Raw genomic sequence first — 12,106 nt, 5'->3', positions numbered from 1 at the left:
AGATTCTAACGAGTTAAATGTAACATCCTAACAAAAAAGAAACTCACGCAGTAACAATGAACTTGCTATCTTCCTTCTCAGCTTCTACTCATGCTGTGCATTCCAACACACCTCTGGTGAATTCGGTACCAATCTTGCCACCCTCACGAACAGTAAGTATCTCTCTGTGATATATCCTCTAAATCACATTAAAAAATCTGTTTGCTTCTTGAGTTTATAGACCTGTATAATTTCCCACATTAACTAATAGAGTAAAGAAGTATCTCAACTGTTGAAACATTTTTTTTTACAACAGGCGAGCATATGATCAATATTTGTCTGACAAACTTCCTTGATTTTGATTTGAGAAGAACGGGTGTGAGACTGTTATAATGGTAAATGTCTGATAAAGAGACATTTGTTTTATGCAACGAGTCCTTTCACGCTCCCCCCTGCTTCTTAAGCCAATTGAATCAAGGAAAGTTGTTCAGTATTACTTGTCGGACAAGAAATGATGAAATGCTCTCCAGAACTACCGAAAATCAGTTCAGATGAGCCATAAATCCTAGACATAATCCCTTGTGTCAAACATACCCATTTATTGATTTCAAATGTTTGCTTGACAGTGTTAAATCAAGCCCTCCCCCCAAAAAAAAAACCTCACCTCAAGGCCACAGAACTGAAAAAAAATAGGCCTTGAGGCTGACATACCGATGAACAAACATTGAAGTCTGCTGTGGACATTTTGCATAGTTGAGTTTATGAGTAATTCATTAAAGAATGCATGCGTTTACCCACCCCTTGTAAGAGAGACCTTCATGAAATGATTTGTCTCTGCTTTATGTATCCTATGAGAAAGCAAATTGCTCCCAATACATGATGTGGAGTCAAAATTGAGCAAAATGGAGGTCAGACATACAAGGTTTTTTGTCTCACCTGCATAGCAGAGTGAGACTAAAGGCGCCGCTTTTCCGACGGCAGCGGCGTCAACCCCAAATCGTAACCAAAGGTTAAGTTTTTGAAATGACAGCATAACTTAGAAAGTATATGGACCTAGTTCATGAAACTTGGCCATAAGGTTATTCAAATATTACTGAACATCCTGCCTGAGTTTCAGGTCACATGACCAATGTCAAAGGTCATTTAGGGTCAATGAACTTGGACCATGTTTGGGAAATCAACATCAAAATCTTAACCGAAGGTTAAGTTTTTGAAATGACAGCATAGCTAAGAAAGTATATGGACCCAGTTCATGAAACTTGGTCATTAAGTTAATCAAGTATTACTGAACATTCTGCCTGAGTTTCAAGTCACATGACCAAGGTCAAAGGTCATTTAGGGTCGATGAACTTTGGCCAAGTTGGGGGTATCTGTTGAATTACCATCATAACTTTGAAAGTTTATGGATATGATTCATGAACTTGGACATAAGTATCACTGAACATCTCATGCAAGTTTCAGGTTTAATGACCCAAGTCAAAGGTCATTTCAGGTCATTGAACTTTGGCCATTTTAGAGGTAATTATTAGATTGCTGTCATAACTTTCAAAGTTTATAGATAGTCTATAAAAATGTGGATATAGGGGTAATCAAGCATCACTGACAAGTCATAGGTCGCATGATCAAGGTCAAATGTCATTTATTGTCAATGAACATAGTATTGTATCATTATATGAATGGTATTTTTTGTGAATAATTATTTTATAGTAGTTTTCAAAGTCAGCAATTCCGCTCTATTGAATCGTGTGATGCAGGTGAGACTGCCAGAGGCGCTCCACTTGTTTATTCATTGAATTGCCCTTTGTACTTGTAGTGATTATGATGAATTGATGTTTGCCATGCAGGTGCCCTGAAACGATACTACGAGATCAACAAGAAGTTCCCAGACCGTATCATCATCTACCGTGACGGTGTCGGAGATGGGCAAGTCAATCTGGTAGTGGACTATGAGATCCCTCAAATCAAGACTGTCCTTGACAAAGTCTATCCTAAGGGGTGAGTTACATAGGTGTTATCCTTTCAAAAGGTCCTGTCTACAGCAGGAGCAAAGAAACATTTTGCGCTGATGTGCTGATAGGTGGTGACTTTATTTTTTTGTGAGAAATTTGCAAGCGTCCTTTAAATTTTATGAACGCCCATGATAAAGTGCAGTGCAGGAGGGTATTTCATGAAAGTTGTCAGTTCTAGGGAGGGGTACAGATTGACACTATTAATAAGCAAAGTGCTCGCCAGCCTGCAGTCACACCATTTGCACGTTAAAAAACCTACTCCTCTTTTCGTAAAGAGTAGGGAAGTTATCCCGGGGAAGTAGTTAACGTATTAATTTATAACTGATAATCACTTATTTATAATCCTGTTCCTTTGTAAAGTTGCATTAGGGTAATTTGTACTGTATTATAGTAACCTTATATGACACGCATGTGTTGATAGTGTCGTTAATTTTTTATCAATCAATCAATCAATCCAACAAAGCCCCTATTTTATCAAATTTAATAAGCGTTACTAAGAATCATCCTTGTGGGTTGCTATCTCCGCTTTTATTTGACGATCAGCACCCAAAGTTTTCATACAAACCTTACAACTACATGATCTAGTTCTCATATTACTTCATGTTGTGCTTTCTTTCAACAGAACTGTTCACAAGCTAAGTGTTATCGTCGTTAAGAAGCGCATCAATAACCGCTTCTTCGCAGACTTGAAAGGAGGCCTGTCTAACCCACCCCCTGGAACTGTCGTTGATGATGTCGTCACAAAGCCTCAGCTGTGAGTTCAAAGTGATAACTAACTTGATAATGATTAAAGAGTGGACAAAGAAGTTTAATTGTTGAAAGCAAATTTAGCCTCGGAGGGGGGGGGGGTCATAAAGATAACGTTAATTTGCAACTATGCAAAGGACAAGAATAAGAGATGCCAAGTAGGGCACTAACTTTTTTCCAGAACTTAAACAAAGTGTCAGTTTTTCTTAAAAGCTTATTTAAAAAATCTGCCAAATGAATAAATTGATACTGAACACCCAAATGTTTATCAAATGTGTTTATCAACACCAGCATTTTTCAGTTTGGCTTTTGTGATTAAAAGTGAACGAGTGACCAACATGGCTTGGCACCTAGTCATTCGCATACTGACAAACAGCTGTGTTAAACAGCCCCTAGGATGCACTGGGAGTGGAATGTATTTTAAAATATTCTCTTGGTAATTTGAAGGGACAGTATCCTTGAGAAAGCAGCCGGTCATACAGCAAAATAATTTAAACATACTTCGAGGTTTGGTATGGATCATGATGCCTATTGGACCTCTATCTGAAAATGAGAATGTTGATCTGTGATTTTAATTTATTACCTTTTAACATATTTATGGTACAAATGTTGCAAAGTTTGGTATACAATTTTTCCAGAATCATCTAAAATAAAATTGACTTTGGCAAATTTCTAATAATACAGACACTAAATAATGTGCCTTAGTGATGATTTTAGCCATTCATTTCAGGCTCTTTTTAAAATATAGTTTAATGTACCAATGAATTTTTAATATGTAGTCCTTATTTTAAATCATCAAGTGACTTGTTGTGAGACTAGTATGAATTACAACACACATTTTCCTGTTTCAATAGTCATATGAGTTATCTGAGTTGAAGTGGTAATATATCATCAATTCTAGCAAATCTTATGTACCAATTAATTTTTAGTATGTAGCCCTTATTTTAAATCATCAAGTGACTTGTGAGACTAGTATGAATTAGAACACACATTTTCCTGTTTTAATTGTCACATGAGTTGTCTGAGTGGTAATATATCATCAATCCCTGCAAATTCTCAAGTATGATGCAAATTGGACTGTATCCAATGTTATATGTCTCTAACTCTCTCTCTCTCTCTTTGTCTAAATCCCAGATATGACTTCTTCATCATCAGTCAGAGTGTCCGCCAGGGCACAGTTTCACCCACCAGCTACAATGTAGTCTATGATACCACAGGTCTCAAGCCAGATCATATGCAGAGGTTGACCTACAAGCTCACTCATCTCTACTTCAACTGGCCTGTGAGTCTCCTCCTATGTTTCCTTTAACAACTTCTCAATATCTTGCAATTGTTAAATAAAAAGAATTGTCGAGAGTTTTGTCTGACATACTCTCTTATAATAATAATAACAGTCAAAGTTGAAAGAAGTAGTTTGTCAGACCTGACAAATGCTGAAGAAACACTATCCTTCTGTGTATATCAGGGTCCTGTCTTACAAAGAGTTGCAATTGATCCAATCAATCGCAACTATGGCAAGCCAGCAAAGTCAACATATAAAATGCATGTTTGTTTAACAAAAAATTTCTAGATATGAATGTATATCCATAAATTCATTGATTTCTTGACAATTTTGTGTGTTCTCCTTTGTTTACAAAGACATTTTGCAAATTTCCTGTAGAAAAAATTTATGACACTTGGATTTCCATAGAGTTACGATTGATCAGATCAGTCGTAACTCTTTGTAAGACGGGGCCCAGGAAATAATTTATTAGTGATTTTCACTGGAATCCTGATGTGTGATTGGCTGAGAGCAGTTCAGGAGTGAATAAAAATCATAGTGAAACTCTTTCCAAGTCATATTGTGGTTTCTTGAATGGGAGAGGGGTAGTGGAAATATACACTGGGACTGGGAGTGATTTAGCCCCCAAAATATCCAAAGTAAACCTCATTTAATTAATAAGTCTGACTTAAAAAAGGCTTTAAAGGAAACCAAAACCCAATAAGAGAATCAATCCTATTTGAAAGAGTAAAATGAGAGAAACTATGTAAAACAAGTTTCATCAAAATCGGTTATAAAATAGAGTTATGTAAGTTTGAAATGTCTAGTCATACAATATATGGGGATTCTCAAATTGGCAATCGTGTTTATAATAGCTGATTTTGTGGACAACTCTCCATTTGTTTTTTACACAAATTTAAAGTAAGTATAAGCAACACTACTAGAGCAAGCCTGTAGCATGTTTTTAATTAGCATCAATACGACTTGGAAAATGAATTGAGGGCAACAGGTATTCATAGACTAACCAACCAGAAGTGAACTGAATATTTCACTTTGAACATACATGTGGTGTAGGTTCAGGTGTAACAATCATGAACATTCAACTTCAAACTGGGAATGCCGATAATCTGATGAGACTACCTGGTCATGCGGTCAAAGGTCAACATCTACATTATCGTATTTCATAATTTATTCTGTCAATAACCGAGGTTCCGTGACATTTTCTCTGATGGCAATTGCTCCGCTGTAAATTCCACACACTAGTGGAATGACCAACTTCAACCCTGGATTGAACACCATACCCTATCCTGCAACCTAACCTTAAACCAACCATAAAGCCCTATTGCAACCCTCTCCCTATATCTTAGACAAAATAAAGCCCAGTGCAAATGTCACTATAACGGAAGAATGATTGAGAGATCAACCTAAAACCTCTGTCACATTTGCGGACATACGCCGAGTCAAAAACACTCATTTTAACATTTTTTGTTTGAATTAAATTGAATAAAACGGCTGTTTTCGACTCACCGTACAGCCGCAGTAGAGCAAATATGCCCGAGGTATTAATCATGTATCCATATTGAAAGGACAATGATCTCATTTTATTTGGGATTCATGAGGTAAACGGTCGTAGATGTCACTATGTACTTTTAAATATCTTGTTCTTTCCAAAATTGAACATGTTGTCCAAATTTTTTCTTCGCAATTATGTATTTTGTACGATATTTCCTTTTTTTTTTCTTGCAGGGAACTGTACGCGTTCCAGCACCATGCATGTACGCACACAAGCTCGCATTCCTGATTGGTCAGAGTGTGCATGACACGCCCAGCGCCGACCTCGCTGACACCCTCTTCTACCTCTAGATAGCGAGTAAGAGAAATGAGATGGAACGGTTTCCAAGATCAAGACTTGATATAGTCCTGTAGTGTTCTGCTAGTCAAAACACAGACCTTGCAGTGTTTGTTACAGTCTGTGGTGGTACTACACCTGTTAAGAGTTACAGTACTTCTTTTATTTTTCTATTTTTGGGCCAAAGAAAGGGCAAGGATTGGCCTTGATTTGACATGCATGACAAGGATGAACATCAAGGTTTTGTCTTTTTTAAGAGAGAATTCTCCAAGTGAAGATTCTCACTTGTACAGCAGAAGTTAGAAATTTGAATAAAGTTACAGAGGACATTGTTTTATTGTTGATACACGTGGACCGTTGAAATGTTTTATATAAAGCTCGATTTGTTTTTGATAACTTTCATAACTTGTTATCTTTTGTAGTGATGGTACAGTTATATTTTATGTTCGCTACTGAAAAGCACAATGCATATTTTGTTAAATACAGGTCAAGTAATAAATCTTAATGTCCTAATAGCAGCCTTTTTTTTATTTTTTTGTTACATATGCTCATATATTGATATCTTTTGCAATGTTTTATTGAATTGTGTTGGGGAAGTCTAAGGATTGACACTTTCTTTTCCTTTCATGACAACTGGGCTTACTGCTGCATATAGAAAACTTGGTTAAATTATGGAAGAATATGTGTCTGTCAAGTAAGATGTACATATGTTTGCGTTAGAATTACGTTAGAATTGTGTTCACCAATGTGTTATTTCATTAGAGTGTCCATTTAACTCCTCGATGCACAAAGGTATTGCACACATTCACTGCATGTATGCTATTCAATCTTCACAAATAATACTAGTCAGCATGTCATTGATACCAAACAAAATGATGTCACACTCTTCAATGATAGCACTTTTTTTTTCTAAGAACATTTATAGCAGTATGCAATTAATCCATCTCACAATTACTGATAGAGCAAGTGGATTGATGAGTAGTGTTTCTTGATTTTGGCGGCTCTTAAAATGTTTTAAAATAGAAGAAAATGTGCAATATTTCTTCTTCACCTTAAACACATACTTGCACATACTAATGACACTCGGCCTTTGGCGTTAAGAGTACTGTAGCAATTGCATTGTACAAATATGACTATCAAATATTGCTTAATTCAGTGTTACGTCTATGGGACATTCATACTTAGCCATTGTCAACTGGAGTCCCCTTTTCAAAGCCTATGGGAATTATAGAATACAGTAGTCAACAGGATGATTGGTCCCTGATGTTTTAATAGTGAAGATTTTTTTGTTTGTGCGGGTGGCTTTGGTGTTTTTATCTATCGCCATTAGTAAGATTTTAAACATTACTCTAAAATGATTAAGCACTACTCTAAATTGATTATCTTAGGCTTGCAAAACAAAGCTTGATCTCTCTACTGATTTCCAGGATTGATAATAATGAAAAGGGTTTTTTTATTGCGCACATATCCAGCTTGTTAGGTGCTCAAGTCACTCTTATATTGCCCCTGCTAAGATAGGCTACTGATATTGGATGTCAGAACTTATGAAGAAATTACTTCCTGCTGGTACCCCTTTACCTCACCTGCATTGATTGCAGCCCATTGTGGATCAATTTTTTGCTGAAGGAAATTAAGTCTTGGCTGGGATTCGAACCCATAACCCTCAGTTTCAAAGGCTAGATAGAGTCAGAATCACCACATTTGCATTGTTACGTGCAATCAATGTTAGGAAATTCCCTTAATTACTCAGTTTGCAAGCCATTTTCTTTCAACTGTAGCAACTGGAATTTTTATAATTCATTGCAGGAAATCTACAATTACAAGATTAACAAAGTAAATCATTTTTTTTATTTATATACCTCTGAGCAAGCTCAAATACACACACACACTCTGCGTATAAAGTTTGAATTAGTTGAACAACAAACAATATCTGTACCATCCTATAACATCTATATATTCATTCTGTGTTAGATGACGTTTTAGTTTATCCAGAAGAATTTATAAATGAATAACGACACAATTGTCGCTTGTTGCCTGGAAATGTCATTTCTCTTAGTCCCGTTATTAGTTGGGTTTTTTTTTTTTGTCTTTTTTTTTTTCAAAAGAAAAAAATTGATTATTTTGCCAAATAAAGTTAAGCAGCTGTCATACTTGAAGATGCAAGTTTTTATTGATTTAGATAGATTGCACTTTAATCGTAGGAACACAGTAAAAGGCTGATTACACAAAGGTCATTTCAAGTGATTCTTGTAATATATGTTTCCTGTTCTGTAGGTGCTTTGCAGATGATATGTGTTACATTTTCGGGCATTTTGAAACTGGTAATAGATAAGTGATCACTGTATTCATTCTCTTTTTCATTCCAAAGTGATGTATGCTAGAAGATATGATTTCTTGGGTAAAAAGAAAGAAAGCAAAACCTTGATTAAGCTGTATTATATTGTTATAACTAGTTAGTGACCTATGTAGTACACTTTGCCATTAATTTGTAATACCTGTCTCTTGCTCTACAGCGGCTGTACGGCAAGTCCAAAACAGCCGTTTTTTGTAATAGCTACACATAGGTGGTTTGCATAAAAATGAATAAAATAGCTGTTTACGACTCGCTGTACGGTCACCATAGAGCAAATGTGACAGAGTGGGAATGTATAAGAAGCAGATAAATGAGGCTAATGGTCAGAGAATATGTGAACAGTGTTAAGTCAAAAGTTGGGGTTCGTTTGAAGTTGTGATCCTTGAAAATACAGTTTTCAACTTATAGAGCATATTGTGGCAACTCCACTCCCATCATAATCTATAGGAAATCTATTGGAAATGTCAAATCTATAACGATGATTGTAATAAATGTAGTAAGCATTTATCTATTCAGAAGTGCTCCATGAGTATTAACCTTGCTTGTGCTATCACTCTAGAAAGCATATGTCCAGCAGCATTGAATCATTAATATGCTGGCTTTTAATCAAACTGCTGATATCGGTGCTTTGTGCATTCAAGTAATCAAATCAAAGTGAGATTACCATTTCACAAAGACTTACAGATTTACTTCAATTCCAAGTTGCATTCTATACAAAACATGTTACTGCATTGGGAATACTTACAGGTAGGTAGCCAGCAATGAGATTTAGATCTGTCATGACTTGTACATTTACACGTATGATGCATTACTTTAATCCACTCTAGTTTTGTGAAAGCGCAGCCTGATATATTAAACCAACGGGGGCGAGCTAGTGTACCTTCTTTTTTTCACTTATGGGAAATATAGAGGGTGCCCCCTCCCCCCCCCCCCCTTTGCCCTCTCCTGTAATACTGTCTTTGATTTAGGGATGCTAATTTTCGGGCTAAATATATGATGTTGTTAACATATTTTGGCAGATTTTTTTCATGATTCACTGACTTGTTCTCATTTTTCTGCTTATACTTAGGAAGAAAACAAGTATTGCCATGTTTCCATCTTTAGATACCTGAAACAATTTGGCTTATGTTGTACTCTAGGTTGTAGTTTAGACATCAAAAGTATTTTGTGTTTCATACTACCGTCTTCCTTACTTGTAAATATTTGCACATAGCATGTTTAAGTTTTATATAGCTTGTATGTTCTACTGTTTGCATTATTCTCATGTTCATCTCCCATTAATTTGTTTCTTACAGTGCTATGCTGCGAGTACTAACATAAATCATCATGTGTTTGTATATAACCATATAATCATATGCATCATGAGGTTTATGCCTTGCATTAGGAATAGAAGACTGCATTATTACTATTTTTTCTTTCATGTTCGAGATGTTAATATCTTTAAGATGACAGTTTGTGTGATGGCGTAACTATTTTAAGTAGCGTCTATGCAGCATGAATAGATAGCAACAAAGCAAGTAGTTAGTGTTAACAAAGATGGTATTCCTTTTGTGATGAGATTGCATCGTTTCTGACTACACAATTTTTATTTTTTCATTTTTTTGTTGATCAGATGATAAATAAGTGTTTCTACAATCAGTATTATGTTAATCACTTAGTTTTTTTGCTACTGTGATTTTATTTTTCTCTTTTTAAGTTTTGGTAAGCTTTGTATGTAAATAGATAAATTAAAAAAAAAACAAGGGTGCCTTGCGACACAGCATTTTCTGCCAAAAACCAAGATGGTACAATGTTTTAAAATGTTTGGTTTCTGTGACTGTTCCAATTGAAGAAAAAACAAAACAGACACTGATATGCCATGTTTCCTCTGCTGATTCAGTGATTCAAGCTTGTAATATAAATAACTGACTCAAAACGGTTTCATGTAAAAGAAATATGATTCCATTGAACAGATCACAAAATGTTCATCTTCTCATTTATTTTGAGGAAAGGTATTTTAATAAACACCAAAAGGAAGTTGTTTTCTGCTATTTGTTTCTGTTGTGTTTGTTCATTTAGAAGAGTTAGGGTTTTGCCACTGCCTTACTTTGTGTTTAATCAACATTTGTCTTCTGACAACTGCATATCTGATGTCTTTCCTTGATTATGATTGGCTGAGACGCACAGGTGTCTTACTGTTACTATGGTTGTTGTCTATCTTCCTGTACTGACCGCACAGAAACGTTGTTAGCGCTAACAATGTGCTAACAGAGGCCCTGTTACAAGCGGTAAAGTGGCAGCAATGCCTGATGTTACAACAATGCATTACTTACACACTGAAATAAATGTTTTGACTTCACTATCAGAAAGATGTGACTGGGTTTCCTGTTGGCGTTCTGTTAGGCTAACAACGTTTCTGTGTGGCCGGTTCTGATCAAGGTAGCTTGACCCTTATCACTTTGCTGAGCTAGACTGAAAAAAACCTAATACAAAAAAAAGTTTACACTTAGAAAAAAATCCTGTTGAATGATGCATTTATAATATCCTGAAGATTTTCCACATTTTAACATTGGTACAGATCCATTCAAGCAAATGACGTTATAACTGTAGAAAAATATTTCCGCTTGAGTGAGCACCACTTACTTTTGAAAAGTTAGTAAAAATTGATTTGCGCAGAACTTTGAAATAGTTATGCGAATAAAAGTAGACCTTAATCATGTGGGATTTAGCTAGTAAAAATGATTTGAAGATATCTTTTACCTTTTTAAACTTGTTTCCTTGCCCAAAACACTTCGAAAAGTGCATTGTGCCCCACCCCAATCCCCCTTACACTGAGGCAATCGTGACGATATTTGCATTACACTGAGCTGTGATTTACATGAAATGGCTTAGGCTTGATTTTCATTTTGTTAATCATTGTCAAGCTTGGAAAAAGTGTGGAGAAACAAGTATTAAATAAAAAATGAAATGTAAACCCACTTTAAATTATAAAAATTTAGTGAAAAAATTCAATTTGGGTAGCAAAATTGTTACAAAATGCTTGAATGTATACGTTTTTGTCTCGCCTGCGTAGCGGAGCGAGACGTAGGTATCACTATTTCCGGCGTCATCGTCGTCGTCAACAATTGTGTTGTACACATAATAACTTTCTATATCTTCGAGGTGGGATCACCAAATTCATACCAGAGGTCCATCTCCTGAAGGCACAGGTCAAGTTCGAATATGAGTCGAAATGTGAATAAGGTCAAAGGTCAATGAACTTTCCATGACTGGCACTGTGCTGTGTTGTACACACAATAACTTTCTATAGCTTCGAGTTGGGATCGCCAAATTCATACCAGAGGTCCATCTCCTGAAGGCACAGTTCAAGTTCGAATATTAGTCGAATGTGAATAAGGTCAAAGGTCAATGAACTTTCCATGACTGGCACTGTGCTGTGTTGTACACATAATAACTTTTTATATCTTCGAGGTAGGATTGCCAAATTCATACAAGAGGTCCATCTATTGAAGGTGCAGGTCAAGTTCGAATGTGAGTTGAATTTGATTAAGGTCAAAGGTCAATGAACTTTCCATGACTGGCACTGTGCTATTTTGTACACACAATAACTTTCTATAGCTTCGAGGTGGGATCGCCAAACTCGTAACAGAGGTCCATCTCTTGAAGGTGCAGGTCAGGTTCGAATGTGAGTTGAATTTAATTAAGGTCAAAGGTCAATGAACTTTCACACTACTTTGTTCCTCTAGTGACATGAACTTTATAATTTTATACTTTTTAACACTAACATTTTACTTCAGAACTCAGTACTCTCTATACCTGAACAAGATTTTGTATTTTACTTGTTTATTCTTTAAAAACTGTTGTTATTTATTTAATGAGCTATAGTTCTTGGCACCATTTATACTATTCACACAAATTTGCCAATGGTA

The 12,106-nt window shown here is 35.8% G+C and overlaps 1 protein-coding gene across 1 annotated transcript in view; it reads left to right on the top strand.

The window, feature by feature from the left end:
- Positions 1–10,214, top strand: part of LOC129283970 (piwi-like protein 1) — a 31,421-nt gene extending 21,207 nt beyond the window's left edge. The window contains exons 15-19 of the mRNA XM_064111715.1: positions 82–152; positions 1,824–1,974; positions 2,611–2,742; positions 3,870–4,017; positions 5,743–10,214. Of these exons, the coding sequence (XP_063967785.1) occupies positions 82–152; positions 1,824–1,974; positions 2,611–2,742; positions 3,870–4,017; positions 5,743–5,859 (619 nt within the window). The 3' untranslated portion in view covers positions 5,860–10,214. The remainder of the gene's footprint in view (positions 1–81; positions 153–1,823; positions 1,975–2,610; positions 2,743–3,869; positions 4,018–5,742) is intronic.
- The last annotated feature ends 1,892 nt before the right edge of the window (positions 10,215–12,106 follow it).

The sequence above is a fragment of the Lytechinus pictus genome, chromosome 2, assembly GCF_037042905.1.
Source record: "Lytechinus pictus isolate F3 Inbred chromosome 2, Lp3.0, whole genome shotgun sequence".
NCBI lineage: Eukaryota > Metazoa > Echinodermata > Echinoidea > Temnopleuroida > Toxopneustidae > Lytechinus > Lytechinus pictus.
The sequence above is the reverse complement of the archived record's forward strand: the minus strand, read 5'-3'. Positions and strand labels throughout refer to the sequence as shown.